The sequence below is a fragment of the Canis lupus genome, chromosome X (assembly GCF_003254725.2).
Source record: "Canis lupus dingo isolate Sandy chromosome X, ASM325472v2, whole genome shotgun sequence".
Taxonomy (NCBI): domain Eukaryota; kingdom Metazoa; phylum Chordata; class Mammalia; order Carnivora; family Canidae; genus Canis; species Canis lupus.
In genome coordinates this window covers 116,929,796-116,955,028 of record NC_064281.1, presented here as the reverse complement: position 1 = coordinate 116,955,028, position 25,233 = coordinate 116,929,796, and the positions used below count along the sequence as shown (strand labels likewise).

The window sequence follows — 25,233 nt, the reverse complement described above, 5'->3', positions numbered from 1 at the left end:
GAACACAGTTGTTAAAAAAAATAAGCTAATAACAGTGTTCAGGTCTTTGGTAGTAGGATTATGGGATGATTTTTTTTCTTTCTTCTAGAGTATTTATCAAATTTTCTATGAGTGTATCTTTCATAGTGGAAAAAATAATGTTATAAATTACAAAATAAGAACCCTACTACAAAATACTGTTACCTCTTTTTTTCAAAATAAACACATTATCATATAAAGTGAAAAATTATCACTAAGTTTCCCCACACACACATTTTGCTAGAAGGTGAATATGAACATGAAATCTCTGTGTTATTTAACCCTAACAGAAGTATATGTTTATAACATAACCCAATTTGCAAAAATCCTGTCACTATCTAGAACCTGAAATGCTACCAATGCTTTTTATATATTTTTTAAATTCTGAAACTATTTTTAATAAGAAGAATTCAGAGCCTGGTTTGATGCATAGAAACAGAACTATCAACTTTATTTTATATTTGGAAGTAAATATGACAAAAATAACAATTAATTTTTGTACTAAAATGCTCCATCAGGTTTAGATGACTGGGACAGTCTCCTCTGCTCTGAATGGTTCACATTCTTCTTAGTGGGAAAATAATGCTATTGGAGAAAAGCAAAGTAGAGTTAAACAACTTGATAGGACTAATATACATACATCATGCTTTGTTAGAAAAGGAAATGATTGCAACAAAGTTCTCAAACTCTATATATTCAATGCTATGTTTAACTCACGTATTTTCAGTTTGTCAGTGTACCATCTCATATTACTGTGAGGCATAAAAATAAAACACACTGTGGCAAATACAATGACAATTTCTGAATTGTCGTTGGTGTGAACTTCCATGCCCCAGTAAATGGCCCACAGAAATTGTTTTGTTATTCTATTTATAATGTCATATATGTGTGTCTATGTTTGCATACATATGCACATGTATGTATTAAATTTATACAAATCAGTAATATATAGACATGTAGGATTATTATATATACTTACATATAACCTTACATATATATATATGTATTTATATATATATTTTATATATACCTTGTATAAGGATTTTGTTTTTTCTTAGATTAATCACATTTCCTGTTCACCTAATCCAAACTTATTTTACAGCTTGGTGAACTGAAGCTCAGGAAAGTTAAGGTAATTGCTCAAGCTCTCACTGTATGTAATGGCAAAACTGAGACTAAAACCAGAGTCTCCTGACACTAAGGTCAATTGTCTGTTATTCTATTCCTCTGCATCTCTGTAACTGAGGCTAGAAATTAACAACTTAAATTTGAGTAATGCATTACAATTTTCAAAGCATTTTCATATTTGTTATATTGTTTAAGCTACACAAAAATTTCTGCTGATGGTATCAAGTTGTTGAAAGGTTAACTTGTCCACTAATTAATGGCCTGAGTCTCCTGACCATCCCCTCACCAAATCCTATACTCTGTTCCCGAAAATGTACCTCTTTTCTCACCAGCCATTTTATTCTTAGTTGGCTCTTCATACTGATTATGGAAGGAGGAAACCCAGGCCAAGCCTAGGGAATCTGTAAGCCTGAGGGTCAGGTAGTCCCTGGTGTATGATTCTGGGATCCCCTCTCTCGAATTATTTAAGTTTAGCGAACTGGTAGCTGACATTAACAGCTAGGATCCAGGATTTGACTGTAGTCTGTCAGATTCCCGAAGCTACCCTCCTTCCCCTGGATATTTGTCATGGTCAACGCGTATGGGGGAACTACAGCCATTATTATTTAGCAAGGGTATCTTTCATGGAGCCTAAAAGTCAGAGCTGGCATTCCACTATTTCTTCTGAAGGGTTAAACCATATATACCAAATAATGTGGTACCCAAACAACTTGACACATTTCTTGTACACCTTCCTAGCATCCAAATATCTCAATTAGTGATAAAACAATTAGTTTTAGAAACTAATACTTCTGTGGTCCAAGCATTTATGTGGTAAAAAAAATATATATATAACTGAACTAAGATGGTGGTAACAAGAATCAAATATTAAATACTTAAATCTTATATCCTACTGTTAATTACCTTTGGTCTCTTGCTCTTTATCATCACCTGCACCTTCCTCCTCTTCTGCTGTCCCTGACATTTCAGCATCCCTCTTCATTTTCATTTTTTGTTTCTTCATATCCTTTAAAATTCTGCTGACTCTCCTTCGTAAAGGATTGGCCCATTTGCTGTAATATTCCAAGTTCAAAGTGAAGCCTTACTTTTCAACAGTGATAGAACAATAACAATTATGGGTTATAAAAAAGTGATGGGTCATAAAGAAAAGGCTATTTACTCATATAACTCATTACACAGTCCCACCTGATTGTTTAACTTACCATATTTAGCAAATCTGATAGAAAATATTGCATTTGGCTCATTCATATTTATCATTATAACCATCACTATCAATTTACATAGTGTCATTCTGATCACTTGATCCTCCACAATAGGAATGCTGTCCTAACTCCCCTTTGCTGATATCAATGTTACTCACCCTTCAAGATATTTGCCTAAAAAACCTTCCCTTGGGACGCCTGGGTGGCTCAGCAGTTACACGCGTCTGCCTTCAACTGAGGGTGTGATTCTGGAGTACTGGGATTGGGTCCCACATCAGGCTCCCTCCATGGAGCCTGCTTCTCCCTTTGCCCTATGTCTCTGCTTCTCTCTTTCTGTGTCTCTCATGAATAAATAAATAAAATCTTAAAAAAAAAAGAAAACCTTCCCTTTACTCCTAGCCTATAGGGATTCTTCCATCCTATTAATTTCAAAACTAAATGGTAATAGTTCACATTATTAGATTATCATCTACTATTTTAGAAGCTTGCACTTTGACTATTGCTATCATCTAGTATTCAATATTGTACTTCCTTGTACTTGCATGAATAGTCAGGGTTGTGGGTGCCTGAGAGCCTATCACAGGCTAATAACTTGGCCAGGTGCTTTACATACTTTACATACCTTATCTCACTTAATCCTCATAACAATCCTATAAGATGGATATTGTATTTCCTGTTCAGCAAATTATTAAGCTGGGGCTTGGAGAAGAAAGATAACTCACACAAGGTCACACAGAAGTAGTAAACGGAGATGCTAGCATTTGAACCAAGGTCTGTTTGGCTCTAAAACACAGCCTCTTTCCATTAGACCACACTGCAGTATTAGTGAATGATGACTAATAACAAGTATGACAGACTTTCCACACGCCAAGGCCTGTATATAAGCCATGATCTTACTTAAACTTCATGATGACTTGATGTGGCAGGTTCTATCATGTCCATTTTTCAGATGGGAAAACTGAGGCACCAGGGAGGAGAAAGTAAGTTGCCTAAGGTCACCAGACTATTCAGTAGTGGTGCCAGGTTTTAAATACACACCTGCCTAAATCTAAAGAGCAATCTCTCACTAACTATGCAAACCTGTCCCTTTCCCCCCTCAGAGTTTGGAAAAAATCTTCAGGCTAGAGCCTTACCTTGTAACTTTATATATCTCACAGAACCTGGTACCCAATGAGGGTTAAGGAAATGTTAATTGATATTTATGTTTATAGGAGCTTTCACTTTCTTTTTAAAAAGATTTTGTTAAAATCTTTTTATTTTTTTATTTTTATTTTTCATTTATTTATGATAGTCACACAGAGAGAGAGAGAGAGGCAGAGACATAGGCAGAGGGAGAAGCAGGCTCCATGCACCGGGAGCCTGATGTGGGATTCGATCCCGGGTCTCCAGGATCGCGCCCTGGGCCAAAGGCAGGCGCTAAACCACTGCGCCACCCAGGGATCCCAAAATCTTTTTAAAATAATCTCTATACCCACTGTGGGGCTCGAACTTATAACCCCAAGATCAAGAGTTGCATGCTCTATCGAATAAGCTAGCCAGGTGCTCCAAGATCTTTCACTTTCCAAAGATTTAAGCACAAGCCAAGAAGCAAAACTAGAGATGCTCAAAGCTAATGCTCAAAGAAACCCAAAAGAGAAAGAAAGATTTCCATATGATATTATGAAGAGGTAATGACAAATACATAGTCTTATCCTCAGCTCAAAACTAGATAGTATACAGAAGAGGACACCTGGATCCTGACAGTGTTACTTAGCTATACAGAGCAACCAGGTTCTTAGCATGTAGGGCCCAGAGACTTAAAAGCCTGCCTTTGAAAAGATGACTTTGAAGATAATACTCACTTTTCTCCCCTCAAACTGCATTACGGAGTTGTCACTGAGCTCTACTAGGTAAGACAAATATGGAGCAAATAAATACTTTTTCTTCGATTAATCATAAAAATGTCTCCAGGCATAAATGAAATAGTTGGTGAAGGCCAAAAATATATTTATGATTTACCTATGGCCTCTTTATGTTGTAGTGCTATTAACTTCAGTCTCAAAAGAATAACTGAAACAACTACATAGTTCTCAGTCTCTTGGGGCCAAATGTGTTTCAGAATGTCCAATATTTTGGGTTTTAGAAAGGTAATATATATGATATACTGAATATTACATGATACTCCCATAAGGTCTGGGGAAACATCTCATGATCAAACACATTAATTTTCTACAACAAAATATATAAAGATTCACTCTAAGATTAAATAATGACTAGAAAATGTCTCAGGTCAGGTCAGCTCAGGTTTTGCTACCAAATGAGTTAGGAAAAAAGCTTTAGGTTTATAGAGCTTTTTGAACTTCAGAATTTTAGATAAGAAATTGGGAACTTTTGCTTTTTTCTAATGTGACTTCACTATATTTTATTTCATGTAATTAAAATGTTTTCTTTATACATAGATTTTATTTTTAATTTAATGGAATACATTTCATCTTAATTGACAAAGAAAATGCAACATGGCCTTATTATTTTGAAACGCACTGCACTAGTTTAGATTGCAGAGAACTAGGACTTAGGTTCAGACTTATTTATTATTGAGATCCAATGTTAGATATTCTATCCATTATCTAATGAGAATGCTCATTCTCATTAGGGAGAAAGTAGGGGTGAAATGATTTGTCCAGAGTCCTAGAGGTTATTTTCTTCTTTTTATGTAAAATGTCATATTGTGACCAGCATATTCACACTTGAAATATATAGGTCAGGGGCAGCCCTGGTGGCTCAGCGGTTTAGCGCCGCCTTCAGCCTGGGGTGTGATCCTGGAGACCTGGGATCAAGTCCCAAGTCGGGTTCCCTGCATGAAGCCTGCTTCTTCCTCTGCCTGTGCCTCTCTCTCTCTGTGTGTCTCTCATTAATAAATAAATAAAATCTTTAAAAAAAAAGAAATATATAGGTCAACTTATATCATATTCATTCACTAACACATTTGCTCATTTATGAAATAAACACCATTCTAAACACTAGAGACATGAAGATGAACGATATATGGATCCTGCCCCCAAGAAGCTTAAGATTTAGAAGGGAAGACAGATATTTATAAGCTGATAATTATATACATTGAGATAATCAAACAGAGGTAAGCAGAGATTGGTAGGAGACAAATAGGAAGAAGTCTGGCTGAAGCAGTCTAGGCCAGAGGTTTGGGGTAAGCTTCCTAGAGGAGGTCATGTCTAAGCTGAGATCTGCATCCAGAATGGAGTGAGCCAGATAAAGAAGGGTAGAGATAGGAAGATGTATAAAAGCATTTCAATCAGTGGGTGGTACACTGTATGAAAAGACCAGAGTGGCAAAGAAGTATATTGTTTGTAAACATCAAGTAGAGTGTGGGGTTGAAAACAGTAATTGGCTCACTGGTAATTTCTTGTGATACAGATCTATACAGTTTTGAGATTTTTTTTTTTCTCTAAGAATTCCCAGGAACTTATAGATCTAGGAGCAGACAAGTGATGTGGATTCAATTTCAATGAAACAAAGGAGCTAGAAAAAAATGGATTTACGTATCAGACAACAGGATCCAGAGGCTGGATAGAAAAACCATATAATATTAAAAGACAAAAGATAGAGGAAAACAGAGTTAAAGAGCCTAGAGGTCCCAATAAGAACAGGCGTAGCAAGACTAAAAGAAAGAAAAAACCTAGAGGATAAAGCACCTATGGTCAAAGAGTAGTTTCAGATTTGAAAGTTTAAGATTTCAGAGACTCAGAGGTTTAATTTTTTATGAATTACAAGATTCAGGATATGGGCATGAAAGTGGGTGGCCAATACAGAATACAAGAGAGATTCCTCAGAATTAGTAAATCAGGGAACCCTGAAGCTATGGGCCTAGGTGGCTTCTAACATTGAAAGTGAGGCTGCCCAGGTTGATGATCAGATGAAGAATGTAATACCTAGCAAGTGCCCAGACCAAAGTAAGAACTCGATAAATATTTGCAGAAAGAATGAATGTATAATGTATAATGTATAAATGATTGAACTAGAGAGTCTAGTGTAGTTCCACATGGCTAGGTACCAGATTCATTTTGGGTGCTTCAGAAAATACACATTTCAGGTCCAAATCCCAGGCTTACTAAACCAGAATCTCTCGAGTGTATCCTGGGAATCTGTATTATTATATATTTTATATATAATATATATATATATATTATATATTCCAGACTAGAGCATCATAGACACTGGTCTAGTAGGTTGATTTTTCCATATTTCTTAAAAAACTGTAATTAATATAAATTCTTTAAGACAGTTAAAGAACATAACATCAATCTTATAGATAAAAAACTTTTCAATGTAATTTATCATTTGCAACATAGAAAAGATAGAAAATCCACTAAAATGGCTGACTAGATTATTTCAATCATTATTTACTGAGTTCCCTACCACATGTTCTAGAGACCTGTGGTTCTCAAATGTGAGTGTACATGAGAATGACTTGCTGGAAAGGATACAGTCAACAAAACTAAAAGACAACCCACAGAATGGGAGATATTTGCAAATGACGTATCAGATAAAGGGCTAGTTTCCAAGATCTATAAAGAACTTATTAAACTCAACAGCAAAGAAACAATCCAATCATGAAATGGGCAAAAGATGTGAACAGAAATATCACAAAGGAAGACATAGACATGGCCAACAAGCACATGAGAAAATGCTCCGCATCACTTGCCATCAGGGAAATACAAATCAAAACCACAATGAGATACCACCTCACACCAGTGAGAATGGGGAAAATTAACAAGGCAGGAAACCACAAATGTCGGAGAGGATGTGGAGAAAAGGGAACCCTCCTGCACTGTTGGTGGGAATGTGCACTCTGGAAAACTGTGTGGAGGTTCCTCAAAGAGTTAAAAATAGATCTGCCCTATCACCCAGCAATTGCACTGCTGGGGATTTACCCCTAAGATACAGATGCAATGAAACGCTGGGACACCTGCACCCTGATGTTTATAGCAGCAATGTCCACCATAGCCAAACTGTGAAAGGAGCCTCGGTGTCCATCGAAAGATGAATGGATAAAACGATGTGGTTTATGTATACAATGGAATATTCCTCAGCCATTAGAAACGACAAATACCCAGCATTTGCTTCGATGTAGATGGAACTGGAGGGTATTATGCTGAGTGAAATAAGTCAATCAGAGAAGGACAAACATTATATGGTCTCACTCATTTGGGGAATATAAAAAATAGTGAAAGGGAATAAAGGGGAAAGGAGAAAAAATAAGTGGGAAATATCAGAAAGGGAGACAGAACATGAAAGACTCCTAACTCTAGGAAACAAACTAAGGGTGGTGGAAGGGGAGGTGGGCGGGGGGTGGGGATGACTGGGTGACTGGCACTGAGGGGGGCACTTGACAGGATGAGCACTGGGTGTTATTCTATATGTTGACAAATTGAACACCAATAAAAAAATAAATTTATTTTTAAAAAAAGAGAAAATGACTTGCTGGGCTTGTTAAAACACAAATTGTTGGGCTTTAACCCTCAGGCCCCTGATTCAGTAGGTCTGGGGTAGGGCTAGAGAACATGTATTTCTGACGTGCTCCCAGGAGATGATGATGATACTAGTGCAGGGACCCCATTTGGGAAATCACAGATCAACACTCAAAGAAGTACAAAGCTTGGCAACTTGTCCTCACAGAAATTACAATTCAGCCAGAGAAAGAAAACTAGTAACATAAGACAAAGGATAATTATGAGTTATACTATGTGGCTAAAAACACAAATGTAGAGAGAGGCTCCAAGAAAAGAGAAAACATTGGGATCTGGAGCAGTTGCAGAACACTTCATGGACGAATCGGGGCAGTTGTAATATTAAGGTAAGAGAGAATTCAAATTAGTGAAGAGGATGAAGAACAATCACAAAATTTGGGAGCCACATGGGCAAAACAATAGAGGCAAGAATAAAGCCGGGGGTATGCCAAGAAAAGTAAAGATACTTCCCTAGACGGAACACAAGGTACATGGAGAGTTCTAAGAAATGTCATTGGAGTTACAAAATGAATCTAATATAGATAACTTTGAAAGCCACAGCCTTTTGAGTGGACTTGAAGCAACAAGATGCCATTGTATTTTTATCTACATTTCTTTTCTTCCTATTTTCTATAGTAGAAAAAGAAACTCAGAATATAGTTTGTAATCCTTGCTCTATCATTATGTAACTTTGAGCAAGAGACCAAACCTTCCTGCATCTCTGTTTTGAAGGTCATATAAGACAAAGTATGTGAAAACTTTACATAAACTGGAAAAGGTCGAATAAGCTAATTGTTTTTACCTGTACCTTTTTAATGGAGTGTGACTTTTTACCTTGGGTATTTGTATATATCCCTTATTAGACTATGTGTCCCTTGAGAACAGAGCATGCTCTGAATCACCTTTTTGTCCTTCACATTACCTAACACAAGATCTGGAATCCAGATATTCTTGGATACATTAGAAGTTCTTGAAAAATATAATGAAATGAAATAATACTATCTTTGGAAGATTAATCTGGCAGGATATTATAGGATGTATTGGAAGGAACATAGATTAGGAATCCAGGTATATGCCCAAACTTACATGGCAAGCATTCTAACCAACTCTCCCCTTCTTAAGCCATATATTCCTATTAAAGTGCCAAGAACCTTCCCCAGTACTCAACTCCTAGCCATCTTCCAAATCTCACTTGTAGTCCCATCCTAGTTATTATAGTCTCTCTTGTATAAACTCTAAGGATTAAATACCTCATTCCAATGCCCTCTGCAGTTCTCAATCCTTTCTTTGCCTTTAGATGCTAGCTAGCCTTGTGTTATGGGACTGAATGATTATATCCCTGAAACTCATATATTTAAGCCCTAGCTTCCAATGCAGTTATATTTGCAGATTGGGGGCTCTAAGGAAATAATTAAGTTTAAATGAGGTAATAAGGGTGGAGCCTCAATCAGTAAAATGAATGCTACTATAAAAAAACCTAACTTTTCAGTTGTTTATTTTTAAAATATTTTATTTATTTGAGAGAGAAAGAGAAAGAGCTTGAGCAGGGGGACAGGGCAGAATGTGAAGGAAAAGCAGACTCCCTGCTGAGCAGGGAGCTGGACCCAGTTTCCTGAGGTCATGATCTGAGCCAAAGTCAGATGCTTAACTGACTGAGCCACCCAGGTGCCCCAATTTTTCAGTTTTTTAAACTAAGAACTAGAAAATCTGCTTTCTTCTTCTCCCTCTTCTCCCATGCATTAAGGAAAGGCCATGTGAGTACACAGTGAGAAGATGTCCATCTGCAGGAAGAGAGCTCTCACCAGAAACCAAATCAGCTGGCATCATGATCATGGACTTCTAGCTTGCAGAACTGTGAGAAACTAAATGTCTATTGTTGAAGTCCCCTTGTCTCTGGTATTTTGCTATGGCAGCCCTAGAAGACTAATACACCTTGGTTCCTTTTTGCTCCTTTCCTGAAACCACTTACCAAGGACAGAAGTTGACAGCATACAAGACATGGACCAAGTTGTAACAATAAACTTGAGAAGAGGCAAATTTCAGACTCATTCCAAAGGAAACCAAAAAGTGACAAGTGGACTAAGAGAGTAGATTACACATTGAAAATAAAGGAAAGTAAATAGTCACAGATGACTCCAAGGTTTCTGGCCTGGGAGACTAAAGAAATCACTGACAAAAATGGACAGGTATCAAGGAGAGATGATTTGAGAGAAAAAAAGATAAATTCAGTTTTCTGCATGATGCATTTAAGATGCTAACAGAACAAATAATTCACAAGGGCAATTGGAAATATGGAAGAGGTAGAGGTAAGGATTTCAGGATTCATTTTTTTAAAGATTTATTTATTTATTTGAGAGTAGGGGGTGGGGGAGCAAACTCCCTGCTGAGCAGGGAGCCCAATACCAGGCTTGATCCTAGGAACCTGGGATTAGGACCTGAGTCAAAGGCAGTTGACTCAACAACCCCAGTTGAGGAAACAAAGAAAAGCAAACTGAGATGGATCAGAATGGTAAGGGGAACAATGAAATCCAAGGAAGGAAAGTTTCAAGAAGGAAGCAGTCAGCAGTGTACTGTGCGACAAAAAGGTCAAGTTGGATGGGAACTGAGAAAAGGCCACTGCATTTTGCAATGAGGTTATTAGTTACTTGGCAACAAAATGTTCTTTTTAATAGTACCTACTATTCCAGAATTCTCTAAAATGTTGCCCTTGGAGTCCTTGCAATGGGAACACCTCAGACATATAATCCCCATATAATGAGATTCTCTTATTATTTCAGTAACTAAATTACCTTGAACATGGTCCAAGAAGAACAGGCTTTATGTGAGTTTCAAATCTATAGTGACTCATGTTAGAGCAGGGCTCCAGTTTGCTCACATTCTCATCTGATCATATTTTATCAAAGTTCTCAGAGACTAGCCATACTTTTAAAATTTATAGACTTTATTTCCTTTCTCTGAATTCATATGTATATAATCCTAAGAACTTCAAACCTTTCAGCAGTTGGCTAATTACTGCATAAAGCTTTTCAAAATAACATTACTAATTATATTGTACAGTATAATGAAACACACAAACATGGGGATTTGAAAATGTAAATGCCTATTTTTAAAATTCAATGGGTGATGATTTTTAGGCAATTTTTGACACATTTATTCCCAATTCTTTACCTCCTATTCTAAGAAACTAAGTGGTATTAAGACTATCTGCATAATGAAAACCACATTATAATACAGAGAATCACGCAGCAGGATTTGTCTAAATGTAGAAATTTTCAGTAACAGCCATCTGGCAAGTAGCAATATTGAAAGTGTATGGGGGATGTGCTATTTACATCATCTGTGTATCAGATGATCTACAATCTTAAAAAAAAACAGGGCTTTTTATTAGTTGAAAGAAAACATAGTTTTGTCATTTGCAGACTGAGTTCTGAATTTTTTCTTAATTCAAAGTTGCAAATTCAATCTGATAGGAAGAAAAAAAAAACAAGAAAATGCACTCCATCTGAGTTTAATAGGCATGGTATTGTTTGAATTTTCCACCTTACCAAAGCTATGTACATACTCAAGCATCATATGACTATATAATACACAGATGTTTAACTAGCCTATGCATAGAGATTAAACTTTATCTAAAAACAGATAAAAATTAGAAAATGAATTTGGCACTTGAGACTTCTATTATTGGTACTTTATTACTGTAATGGGAACAATTCAGCCAACCCTCTTCTCCTCTCTCCCACTAGAGCCCCCCTCCTCTGCTTCCTTTTGTCCTCATCCACCTGATCTTTTCCTTCCTTCATCTCTATATAAGTCTTAAGCCTGCCAGTGACACTTAAACCTAATGAGGCTTCTGATATCTATTAATGAGAATAAAAATAGATCTTACATAACCTTGAAGATGTAATGAATTTCAAAACTCATCTTATATGCAAGTTTAATAAGGCTATTAGTAGCAAATTCTTAGAAAGCTTTTCACTAATGCTCTCTGCTCCCTTTTGCAGATGCGCAACCAGCTCAAGCTGGCTTGAGTTCTCAGTGTACCTGGTTTGTACCACTCTTGAACTCAAGTTAAGTAGAAGTGAGCTAGAGATTCCATTATAGATTACTCCAGGGGCAAAGTTCAGTCACCACTGCTTACAAATGACAAGCAGTTAAGGGGTTTTTAATGAGGAGGCTCCATCTGGACTTAACGAATTCTGTGGGAGCCTCCTCCAACCTAAATCTTGACCTCCCTTCAAAACTTAGCTCAAATAGCACCTCTACCATGGAGCCCACTCTGTCTTTTCCCACTCATCTTGATCCCCACTGCTTCAGAACTTTGACAAGGTACTGCCATTACTCTTTTAGTCCTTAATTATATTCCATCTTATATTGTTATTTAACATGTCATGCTTGGGACTTATTTTAAGGTAGATTTAAGCTCCTTAAAAGAGGGGCCTATGTCTTAGACATTTCTGTATCCTTCCCTAGCACAAGCAGTGACTGAATATGTCAACTGTGGAAAGCACGAATTAGGCACCAAAAGAATAAAATACAGTTGGTTCTGGAAAGTGCTTATCCTCTTCCCCTAAACTGCTTTCATTTCTCCCACCTGCTCATATTACTTCTCGTTTTTACTCCCTCCAACTCTTGCTAGTTGTTAGGTCCTAAAGCAATCTGTAAATAAAACTTACTCTCCAAATTTCAGGAGTTGAGGAATGTCAAAACATCACTTATTTTGGCTTCCAACTAAAGGCCGAGATGGGAGAGGTACAACATCTGAAGGTATGTATATTTAATGCATAGGACAGGATCCAACCAGAGGAGGAGCTTAAGAGTACCTTCCAATGCCTCAAGAGTTCTTCCAACAAATAGGCCCAGATCATGTTACTGCAGATCTGCTTTTGGCTTTTAGCCCTTCTGATTTAGACAAACAACTGTGTTTGGCTACTTTCTTTTCTCTTTAAAACCACTACATATTGATTTTACTGCTGCATCTATTTCCCTTTTATGTGGTTATTTATTTTACCTACTGTAATATTTTATCTATCTCTTTATTGTTTGAAATGAAGACTAGCAAGTGAGTTAAGGAGATACTTCTGAAGGGATATCTTAAGCCAAAAAGGCAGGGGGTGCTGGTTAGCAGGCTTTGGTTTTCATTTAAGCTCCTTGTTTGGCATCAAGGATAGGATCTTTATCTAACACAATTTTTCCCATTGCCTCTAAAATCAGCTTACCAGGAAAAGCTTGACAATGCCCCATCCACGCTCAAACATTCATTGTTCCTGGATATTAAGCTAAGCAGAAAACTGCTAATAAGCACATACTCTGTGGTTGCAACAAACAACCCAGGATGTCTGAAGAAACATACCACTCTTACCCAAAATTGTAAAATAAATTTAAAAAACAAACAAATGAATAAATGATAGTAAACCAAAATTTTTAGTGTTCAATAAATATACTATTCACATTGTTCAACTCTCTCAAGTAGTTTATACTATGTAGAAAGAAGAAAATACATTCTTATCAAGGAATAATTCTTTGAATTTCATTTTAAAGAAAAATCCAATGTCCCTGAATTTTCCCATTAAACTCCTGGACAGAGACACAATAGAGGGGCCATAATAAAATTATTATACCAGGCCTATTATACAAGACACTGTAAATCTCATGGTATAATCCTAACTACTATTTTCTAGCAAATATTATTTAATTTTTATTCATGGGTTATCTTTTATCTGAAATCAAACTTTACAGAGGAAGGGTCAAAAACTCTACTTCTATTTTCAATCATCTGTAGAAAGAAAATGAGAGAGGCCTAGGGATTACACATTCAATATAGGAAACTAAGTGAAAAGTGAGAGAACTGACTTGTCAGATAGCAAACTGGAGGAGTTGAAAGGCTGTGACTCCACTGTGTCTTCAAAATGGCTTAGTAGCTTAAGTGTCCACCTTTGGCTCAGGTCATAATTCCAGGGTCCAGAGATCAAGCCCCACGTTGAGCTCCCTGCTTAGCATGGAGGCTGCTGCTTCTTCTCCCTCTGCTATCCCCCCCTGACTATACTCTCTGGCTCTATCTCTGTGTCAAATAAATAAATAAAACTCTTTATAAAAAAAGGAAAGAAAGAAAGGGTAAGTAGAGGACAATCCCTTTGCAATAAAATGGTCTAAGAAAATGATTTAAATTATGAGAAAGTTTAAGTTATTGTAAGACTGACTTCCAGGCTAGCCAATGCCATCTACTATACTTTATTCATTCAACCATTCATTTATTCAACAAAAATATATAAGCACCTTAATATATGAGGTAACCTACTATGGACTGAAAATACAGTGATGAATATGACACATTCACCAAACTCCAGGAAAAGGTGGAAAAAAGAAAAAAGACTTAATGATCTTTATGGAAAAATGGTAACTTGTGTGTAGTGTCAATCTTCCAGTGAAATCTAAACAATTTTTGGTATCTCCAATACCACTTTCTCATTAACTCAAATAAAAACATAAAAGATACTTAATCTTCAACAGGTACCTTTTCTTTTCTTTTTAAGTTTTATCCATTCATTTGAGAGAGAGAGAGACAGAGAGAGAGAGAGAGAGAGAGAATGCACATATGCATGCATGAGCAAGGGTGGGGTGGAGGGCAGTGAGGGACAAATGGAGAGAAGCGGATTCCTGACGGAGCATAGAGCATCAGATGGGGCTTAGGGCTCCATCTCATGACCCTGAGATCACGACCTGAGCCAAAGTGAAGAGTTGGGACAACCAGCTGAGCCACCCATGTGCCCCAGTACCTTTTCTTTACTGGAGAATTGAGGGAAATAATTACTCTCAGGGTCATGCTAGTGCCGACCCTGCACTTGCACAAACCTGAGAGTGAGTGCCTCCTTAAATTTTGTGCTCCAACTGCCTCACTCACCCCACCCTAATCCTGGTCCTGCTCTCTATCTCTATATCCACTGTTACAGAATGTAGGGAGCTATTTTTTAAAAACCTTAGAAGCACCATGCCAATAGGCCACGGGATTTTTTATAAGATGCTAAGAAGAAATCTGATACAAATTGGCTTGAAGACAGACCAAGGCTTTTAAGACCCAATTGTAGATGACCGTCTACTAGATGGAGATGACACTTCTGGGAACTCTTCTGACTTGCAGTTAATAACCACTTCCACTCACACACTCCCAGTACACTGATGTATTTTTCCTTCCAATTGTTTGATGAGGGAATTACAGACTATGCAAGAGAATGTCTAAATTTATGGAAAAATAAAATAACATGTATTTAAGAATATTATGGTAATTCTATTTGAGGCTTTTCCTAAGCTACCTTCTTTTAAACAATAGGGACCCAAACATAATCCCTGTGTTTCTAGTGCATATGAATAAATGTGTCTACACAGAAATATCCAAATACACTCAGCAATCAGCAAATAAAAGTTTATGTTTGCCTACCTCCTCCGGCAAAGAGTACAGCAATAAATGGGCAGACATCCCAGCATGATCATGCTGATCATACCAAACCCAAACATCCGGAACATCTGTGTGGGCTCTGTTGGTTTAATTATATCCTGTTACTTTTATGACTTAAGCAAGAGAAGCAAATCTGAGCTCTTTCATAAAGTCCTTATAAAAAACTATCAGTGAATAAAGCAAAATAAGGAGGTAGTCTTATATGACAGGTAAATATTTTTGCTACTCTATCAGTAGTAAGAGTTTATGAAATGTTCTTGAAATACAACTAAATACTACACTTGAAATACACGCCTCCCAAAGGAAGCCTTAACAAAATGATGCTACTGTTTTTGTTAAGAGACTATTATGACTCATACTATATATTTCTTCCTATGGCCTAAGTGTGTTTTTTTCCTTGGCCGTATGTTATACATCCTCGAGCACTCAAAGAGTGAATTAATCTATGAATAGTTAACTTGTTAAAGGAATGGCTTCTTAAATGTTTACTTCCAAATTACAAAACATTAAATCAGAAATCAAGAATCCGCAGGTGAATATGCATATTTTATTCTTTTTAACATTTTTGTTTGTTTAAGATTTTAATTAATTTATTTTAGTGGCAAGGGGAGCAGGAGAGGGACAAGCAGACTCCATGCTGACTGCAGAGCCCACTATGGGGCTTGATCTCATGACCCTGAGGTCATGACCTGAGGCGAAACCCAGAGGTGGATGTTCAACCAACTGAGCCACCTAGGTGCCTCAAGCATATTTTATTCTCATATTCATTTGGAAATGCATTTTATATGATTGGGGAATTATAATCACACTTTAATTTTTTCCTCTACAAAGACCAAATGTCTCTTCACATATAATATAAAGGCTAAACTGATGAATGAATTATAAACACCATGTGACAGTGTTGAAATTATAATACTATATTCATGATTGGATTTCAGTTTCCATTATTATTGCTAGATGTTCAATAAAGAGCTATAATTTGAATAAGGACTACATTAACCTAAAACACTGTTCTGTATGCATCCTTTTTATAGAATTTGTTGGTGTTTAATCATATCTAATATGTCCATGATGGGACCAATTGGTAATACGTCCCCACTATCCAAATGCAGGCACAAAAACAGATGGCCTAGTTCTTAAAACTTTGTAGAGAAAAAAAATCTTAAGAACCTGATTCAAAACCAATAGAACAAAGAGAAGCTAATAAACAAACCTTAACAAGGAACATTCGAGTCTACTGTTACATATTGAGAGGTTGAAGACAAGATAAATGGGAAGAATTTGGGCAGCCCAGGTAGCTCAGCGGTTTAGCGCCGCCTTCAGCCCAGGGCCTGATCCTGGGGACCTGGGATCGAGTCCCACGTCAGGCTTCCTGCATGGAGCCTGCTTCTCCCTCCGCCTGTGTCTCTGCCTCTCCCTCTCTCTCTCTCTCTCCCTCCCACGTCAGGCTTCCTGCATGGAGCCTGCTTCTCCCTCTGCCTGTGTCTCTGTCTCTCTCTCTCTCTCTGTGTGTGTCTGTGTGTGTGTCTCATGAATGAATAAAAAAATAAAATCTTAAAAAAAACTTTTTTAAAAAATGGGAAGAATTCTCCTCAAGTAGGAAGAAAAGGTAAGAAGAGAAAAATAAGTTAAGGCATGCCTGACTGGTATCTTCTCCAGACACTGAGGGTTACATCTCGAGTCTGGAATCTTTGGAATAAGAAAGAGAGTGACTAAAGCAAAAGATGAAACTAATTTTGAACTGCCAAAGTCACATCTAAGGACTAAGCAGAAACTATTCATGGATAGAGGCCTGACCACCTCTGGACTTTTACAGACAGTTTTGCTCTAGGGCTGGGAGCACACTTTTAAGTGTTAAGCTGGGAGATCCAAAAATATTTTTTTAAAAGATTTTACTTATTTATTCATGAGAGGCACAGAGAGAGAGAGAGGTAGAGACATAGGCAGAGGGGGAAGCAGGCTCTCTGCTGGGAGCCTGATATAGGTCTTGATCCTGGGACCCCAGGATCACGACCTGAGTCAAACACTCAACCACTGAGCCACCCAGGAGTCCCTGGGAGATCCAAATTTAAATTTATGCCATTGTGACCTATTTATTTGATTTTTAAAAATAGAAATATAATAAACGTAAGAGGATGAACTTACTATCCTTTAATGGGACGAAGCAGCTGAAGTTACTAGTCTCGGAGGATGAATAACAGCATTTGTATTCCAAACATTCACTCTTGTTATAATCTCGCTGCTCATTGCAAGCCTTCAGCACCTCATTCTCCTTTGGAATGCAAGCTTTTAGAAACAAAATCCAAGAAAAAGAATTCAGTATGGTTAATAAACACTTTCCTTAATTAAATAATGACTGCAAAACAGATAAACAATCAAACTGGTACAGACTAGATGATATATACAAATAGTGATGAATGCTGAAAAAATAAGAGTTAAGCTAAAAACTACCACAAAGTTATTTAACATCACACTTTCAATTCTAGATGAACTGCAGAAAATATAAATTGTTAAGAGGTCATTGGCAAGGTAGTTTTAAAAGGACTATGGATCATAAGCTGAGTAGTAGTGATACAAATCTAACACAGAAGGAGCTAAATAACAATACCAAACGTCCTTAAAACTAACACCTTGTTAAAATATCATATATATCCTCTCACTCAATTTTACTAAGCTACAGAAACTCACTGAATATGTCAACGAAAAGGAATGTAAGTAAAATTCACAGGTTACTGCTAGAGTGTAAGGTTAAGTGGATACTATCGGTTATTGATCTACTTCCTGTGAACACTTACCATATTGGCACTATAGTATTTTTTAAGTCTCTCCCTTTTGGCCTTAAGTTATGACTATCTAATTTTCAGTAGGCAAAAACTTATGGCATGAATACCAAAGTTCATGCAACTGTAATAAATTCATATATATCTGAATCTATAAGACTTGCAAGCTCATAGAGACTTGCAAGCTCAAATAGCTGTTGCTTAAAAAAAATCCTGCTTTATAAGAGAAACAAATGACAACCAAAAAGATACCAAATTTTTATTCAAAAAGAAAACTTCCACATTATGGCTTAAAGCCAGCATAGATTTAATTCAATCTCCAATACCATCAACAACTACAGACTTAGAAAAGTTAATAACTGATGTTTTATGATCACCCCAAAGAATTTTAACATCAGCAAAGAACAGTATCATGGTTACAGGCACATTTTTCTCTCTTGGTATATTTTATTATATCCTCTTTTTTAAAGATTGGCAATTCCTGAAACTAAGGTAAAATAATAGCTACTATTCACTAGGTACATATTTGGTCCAGGTTCCTCACTTTACACGTATTATTTCTAATTTTCACAAAAAAACTCTCTAAGTCGTACAATCCCCATTCTAGAAATAAAGAAATGAAGATCAAAGTAACCTGTGCAAGGCCACAAATTTAATGCATTACCAGTTGGCCTGGATATTCATTTCCCAAACATTTTAGACATGTGACACTTTGGTCTACTTTGTTGTTATATACACTTGGGCAATCTATTCTTCAATTCTGCCAGGCCCACAGTGACTTTCCTCCCCAAGTTGGATACTCATCTGGAATACCATTTTCAGTTCTAGGCACCACACACTCAGAAAAGGGTGACTATAGTCAGGCCTAGTCAGAAACGGTATGGACTTACTTTACTGCGTGTTGAATTCTTCACTATTGGCATTGCTCAAAGACCACTTTCCAGGAATGGAAATCATAGAAGAGATTTTAAATCACAGAAGAGACTGGACTGAGTGATCTCTAAGATCTCACCTAATGCTGAGCTTCTGTTGGACTTTATGCCAGATACCAAAATTAACTTTCAGACTTAAATTACTGAGACACCTGCATTCTGAAGAATAAAAAGGGTAGAATACTTTGTATCAGGTTTAAGTATATAATTTTGTCCAAAGAGAGGAGGATTGTGTAACCTCTCAAGATTCCCTGCCAGTCTGTCTCAAGGTTATCACTTTAATGCACAAGAGATAAATCTTTCATGAACAGCCTGATGACAAAACGGCAGGCTTGTGTGTGTGTGTGTGTGTGTGTGTGTGTGTGCACGTGCTTTAAGTGGGAAGAATGTTCCTTTTCAATTATACAGGGGAGGAAAAAATTGGTTAAAAATACTTCACATTTTATGAACTTATAGCTATTCTTTTCAAAGAGATAGCATGTACATTTTATAAATATTTAATCACTGTTTCTGAAAGATTTGAATCAACCTGGGTCCAATGTTTCTCTTAAAATGGAACAGTCTGATTTTGTTGGGCATCTCATACAATTGATTTTGACTCAACTTACTGCAGCAGGATGAAGGAATATTTTGGAAATGCAGATATTCTTATTTAGACTATTTTTAAAGGCGGCTGCAGTGTTTATATAATGTTATCAGAGACAATTATGGAACAGTTTGTTATCTTCATAAGCTCTAAAGCTTAAATCATCATTTGTTGTCATTTATGACCAATTTTGGCAATCACTAAACCATTTTTTTTAGTTTCACAACATACTACCCCCTCAAATTTCTTGTTTTTAAAAGATTTTATTATTTTTCAAAAACATTTATTTGTTTTAGAGAGAGAGAGTGTGTGCATGAGCAGGGGTGGGGGGGAGGGAGAGAAGCAGACTCCTTGCTGAGTGTGGAGCCCCACAAGAGGCTTGATCTCAAGACCCTGAGATCTTGACCTGAGCTGAAATCAAGAGGCAGACACTTACCCCACTGAGCCACCTAGCACCTCTATTTTTTTTTTACAGTAAATTCTATCGTCTAACATGAGGCTCAAATTTACAACTCCAAAATCAAGAGTCACATGTTCTACCAACTGAGTCAGCCAGGAAACCCTTCAAATTTCTCTTTCTTCACTCAACTTGACCGTGGCAGTTTTTAAAATTTATTTAAGGGCCTCATTTGTTTTGCTATTCTCATTTAGAGTGGGTATTATGCCTGTTTTGTACTTGACGAAACGAGTATAGAGAAATATGAAGAGATTTATGCAAGATCATAGAAGAATTAAGTGGTAGAGTCTGAAACTAAACAGTGAATATAATTCTGTGCTTATATATGTACATCAAATTTTGTTAGAATAAATTTTAATGATTTTTAATAAAAGTTTCATCTTTGTAATTCACATGTCAATTTATTTGAAGCTTCTCCTTGAAAGGGCACCACATGCTGTAGAAAATGAAACATGTTTATTTGTGGTTAATAATTCTCAGGGGTCATCATGTGCTTGATAAAAACATTATATCCAGAATCACAAAAAGATGATGTGACTTGAAACCTGAACTTTTTATCATTAAAACAGATGGCAAAACATCTGGTATATTCCGTAATATTAGAGCCACAAAATTCTCTGGTTAATGCTAAAGAAGACATTGATTTCACAGTACTGGGTGAGTGACTAAATTTCAAACAATGCCACTAAGGTAAATTGTGAAAGGTTTAGATATTTGTGAAGGAAGAGTATTTCTATAAAGAATAACAAACATTTATGGATTGTCTTAAGTCATCCTCACAATTCTTTGTGGTAAATATTTTCATTTTAAAGATGAGGACACTGAAGTTCAGAGATGTTATCCTGCCTAAGGCAAAGGGCAGAGTTAGGATTAAAACTCAGGTCTGGGGATGCCTGGGTGGCTCAGTGGTTGAGCATGTCTGCCTTCAGCTCAGGGCCTGATCCCAGGGTCCTGGGATTGAGTTCCGCATCAGGCTCCCTGCATGGACCCTGCTTCTCCCTCTGCCTATATATCTCTGCCTCTCTTTCTGTGGCTCTCATGAATAAATAAATAAAATCTTTTGAAACTCAGGTCTGTCTCACCCCCGTGCCAATGGACCACACTGCCTCCTAAACATTTAACTACTCATTTCAAAACGAGGACATTGAGAGGAAAAAAAAAATCAAAGAACTTACTTGTTGGAAGGAAAAAATTCAACAGAGTTTCCCATGCAGAATTTTTTTCCAGAGACTGTCCATCAGCATCTTCATTGCTCCACAGAATATATTCACTTGGAGACACAAAACTCAAGAACCCTTAAGAAAAAGTGAAATTATTAATCCCAACATACAAAGCATTGATCACTTTCTATGACCTTTTAATAGTAATTACCCTTTGCTTAATTATGAAAAGTCTAAGAGCTAACAGATATTATACTTAAATCTCATAATAGCTTAGGTACTATTAATAATCAGAATGTGATTCTGTTGTGAAACTGTAAAACTATTAATTTTTTAAAACTTTGTGATTAAAAAAATAATTTTAAAATGCATAAGCCATAGGCTAACACATCTCGTGCTGTAAACTGAATTATAATACTGAACTTGCCCCTCACAAACAGCATTAACACTGAGGCCCAATCAATTAACTACTTGGAAACAGTATGTATCCGAACTAAATTAGATTCCATCACAGAAACTCTTGGCATATATTGATGGTATCTTTATTTACAGACAAAAATCAAGGCCTTAGACATTGTAAAACTCTCCTTATCCTTCTTCCTTAATATTTCCAACAAACTGCTTTTAGTTTTATTTGCATCATTTCCTTTTATATCAGAGGAAAGTATATCCATTTTTGTCTCTGTAGCATGGATTTGTCTATATCATTCAATATTTTTCAACACTATCCTTAATAATTTCACAGTACTTAGGGCACCTGGGTGGCTCAACAGTTGAGCATCTGCTTTTGACTCAGGTCATGATCCCGGGGTCCTGGGATTGAGTCCCACATCAAGCTCCTCGCAAGGAGCCTCCTTCTCCCTCTGCTATGTGTCTGCCCCTCTGTCTCTCATGAATAAATAAATAAAATCTTTTTTAAAAATCCCACAGTATTCCATTATATGGCTCTAATACAACTGAGTTAACCATTCCCACATAGAAAGACATTTCAGTTATTCACAAGATGCTGATATTATGAAAAACACTGCATAGAACTCATAGATACAAAACAACGACGACAACTCATAGAAGAGACTGGTGGTTGCCAGAGGGAGGCGGTGGAGGTAGGTGAAATGGGTTAAAAACATCAAAACATACAAACTTCTAGCTACAAAATAAATAAGTCCTGGGGATGTAATGTATACTATGGTGAATATAGTTAAGAACACCATATTGCATATTTAAAGTTGCTAAGTGAGTAGATCTTAAAAGTTTTCATCAGGGCAGCCTGGGTAGCTCAGCGGTTTAGCGCCACCTTCAGCTCAGGGCGCGATCTTGGAGTCCCAGGATTGAGTCCCACATCGGGCTCCCTGCATGGAGCCTGCTGCTCCCTCTGCCTGTGCCTCTGCCTCTCTCTCTGCTTCTCATGAATAAATAAATAAAATCTTTTTTAAAAAAGTTTTCATCACAAGAAAAAAAATTCTGTAACTATGTATGACAGATGTTAACTAGAGTTATTGTGATCTTTTTGAAATATATACAAATATCTAATCATTATGTTGTATACCTGAAACTAACAATGTTATATATCAATTATACCTCAATAAAAAAAGAAGAAATAAACAACATTGTAATGATTACTACTGGAACTCTGTATTTGCAAATAGCTATGAAAAATTCCTTAAGATAAATAATTAAGGGATGGCTCTTGATTTTGGTCACACTACCCTCTAGCAAGGCTGCTCAAAGGTACACTTCTACCAGTAGTGCAGGCAAATACAAGTTACTTTGCACCCCAGACTTTTTTGTTGTTGTTTGCCAGCTTGATAGCCAAAATAATGGTATTTCTTTTGTTTTACTTTGCACCTTTAGTCATCAGGGAGCTTATATCTTTCATACATTTGTTGTATAATAGAGAACTTAAGCTTTAGTCTACCACATGTGTTACAAATATTTTTCAAGGTAGTCAGCTACCTTTATATTTTTTATGATGTTTTGGGAAGTTCAAAATTTTAGGTGTTTTATGTAATCAAATATATCAATCTCTTCTGTTACTATTTCTGCCTTTTGGGTCATGTTTAGAAAGACATTATAAATTCCAATATTTCCTTCTAACACTTTTATAGCTTCACTTTGGAAATTTAAGTCATTCATCCACTTGGAATATATTTTGAAGTAGGGATGCTTTTTTTTTTCAGTTGTCCAAATACATTACACCCACCCTTTCCTAATTATGATCTCACCATCATATTCTAAGTCATTAAACAATTATAAATCTGATTCTTGACTTTCTACTCTGTTCCATGAATCTATCTGTTCACGCACCAATACCACCAATAAATGTTATAATTTATCTTACACTGTTATATGTTTTAATAACTGACCTGGCAATCCTTTCATTAGTCTTCATTATCAAACTTTTATTCTTAACTCTGAAGAACATTTTTAGATGAAGCTTAGAATCATTTTGTCAAGTCAAAAAATCTAGCAATATTTTTATTGTAATTATGTTCACTTACTTAATATTCATTAAAAAGTATTTATTATGTGTCTCATGTGCTAAGCATAAATTCAGTTATATGTCAACTCATTTGGAGAGAAGTGATAACTGTACAAAATCTTCTCACCCAATAATAAGTTTGCTTTCTCCACTCATTCAACTCTTTTTTCTCTCTGAGTAAGGTTTATAGTTACATTCATATAGGTCCCATACCTTTCTTACTATGTTTACTCCCTTATATCATATATACTTTGCTATGCAAATATGATCTGTATTGTCACATTTTCTTACTGATTTACTATTGGTATGTAAGAAAGCTATTGATTTTGGTGTATGTATATATATTTTTAAATTTTTATTTATTCTTGAGAGACACAGAGAGCAAGGCAGAGAGAGAAGCAGGCTTCCATCCCAGGACCCCAGGATCATGACCTGAGCCAAAGGCAGACACTCAACCACTGAGCTACCCAGGTGGCCCTGGTTCATGTATATTCTGATTTACTACCTTATTTGACTCATTAGCTCTCCACTGTTCTTCACTTTCATTCCAGATCTATACAATCATATAATCACTAAATATAGATGGTGTTGTCTCCTTTCTTTCCAATACTAACAGTTCATTTCTTTTTTGTCTCACTGTATTGCTAGAACTTCTGAAACTATGGTGAAAAACAGCTATGATAATGGGCATGCTACAGTCAATCCTGACTTTAATGGGAATGCACCAGTGTTTCAGCATTAAGTATAACTTTGACTTCTGGCTTAGGGCAGACATTTTTTATTAAACTAAGGATGCATTCCTCTAGTCCTGATTTACTACAGAGTTTCTGTTGTTATTTTGTGTTACTTTTAAATCAAGAATGGAACTGGGATTTTATCAAATGCTCTTAATATTTACTGCCACAATCATACTTCCCTCTGCCTATTAACTGTTGAATATTAATATATTTCCCAATATTAAAATATTCTTACATTCTTGAAATAAAGCCCATAGTGCTAACACTGTACGTAGGATTTGTGGATCAACATTTCTAAGTGTGCCTGCAATTCCTTTTGTGCTATCTCTCTGTATGTTTTGGTGTGGGGTTTATATTTGCTTCATAAAATAATCTGGGAAGCTTCCCATCCTTTTTTTCTATACTGAAACAATTTAAACAGAACAAGAAATACATGATCCATTAAAGGTTTGGGAAAAGTCATCCATAAATAGTCTGACTGTATTTTGTAGAGAGAATAGTTCCTGAACAGCATTTCACTTCTTCATGTTTTCCTAGGAAATCAGCCACTTACAAAATAATTATTACAATGGAATCATAATAATATCCACTTATAATTTTTAAATCTCCTTTATATCAATGAAAATAACCCTTCTCATTTTAATGAGACCAATTTCCATACACATACACTTGAGTGTGTATTTTCAACCTGTAGAGTACTTTCTTATGATATGAAATGTATTACATGAATATGAACTTTATTATACATGCTAAATCAAGCTACAGGGTGTTATTCAAATGCTCAATATCTTTATTTTTTC

The 25,233-nt window shown here is 36.3% G+C and overlaps 1 protein-coding gene across 1 annotated transcript in view; it reads right to left on the bottom strand.

Moving 5' to 3' along the window:
• Positions 1 to 439: 439 nt before the first annotated feature.
• FMR1NB (FMR1 neighbor) overlaps positions 440 to 25,233 on the bottom strand; it is a 33,565-nt gene continuing 8,771 nt past the window's right edge. The window contains exons 2-6 of the mRNA XM_025460819.3: positions 21,233 to 21,352; positions 17,448 to 17,588; positions 15,285 to 15,381; positions 2,050 to 2,198; positions 440 to 603 (exon numbers count right to left, since the gene is read on the bottom strand). Of these exons, the coding sequence (XP_025316604.1) occupies positions 587 to 603; positions 2,050 to 2,198; positions 15,285 to 15,381; positions 17,448 to 17,588; positions 21,233 to 21,352 (524 nt within the window). The 3' untranslated portion in view covers positions 440 to 586. The remainder of the gene's footprint in view (positions 604 to 2,049; positions 2,199 to 15,284; positions 15,382 to 17,447; positions 17,589 to 21,232; positions 21,353 to 25,233) is intronic.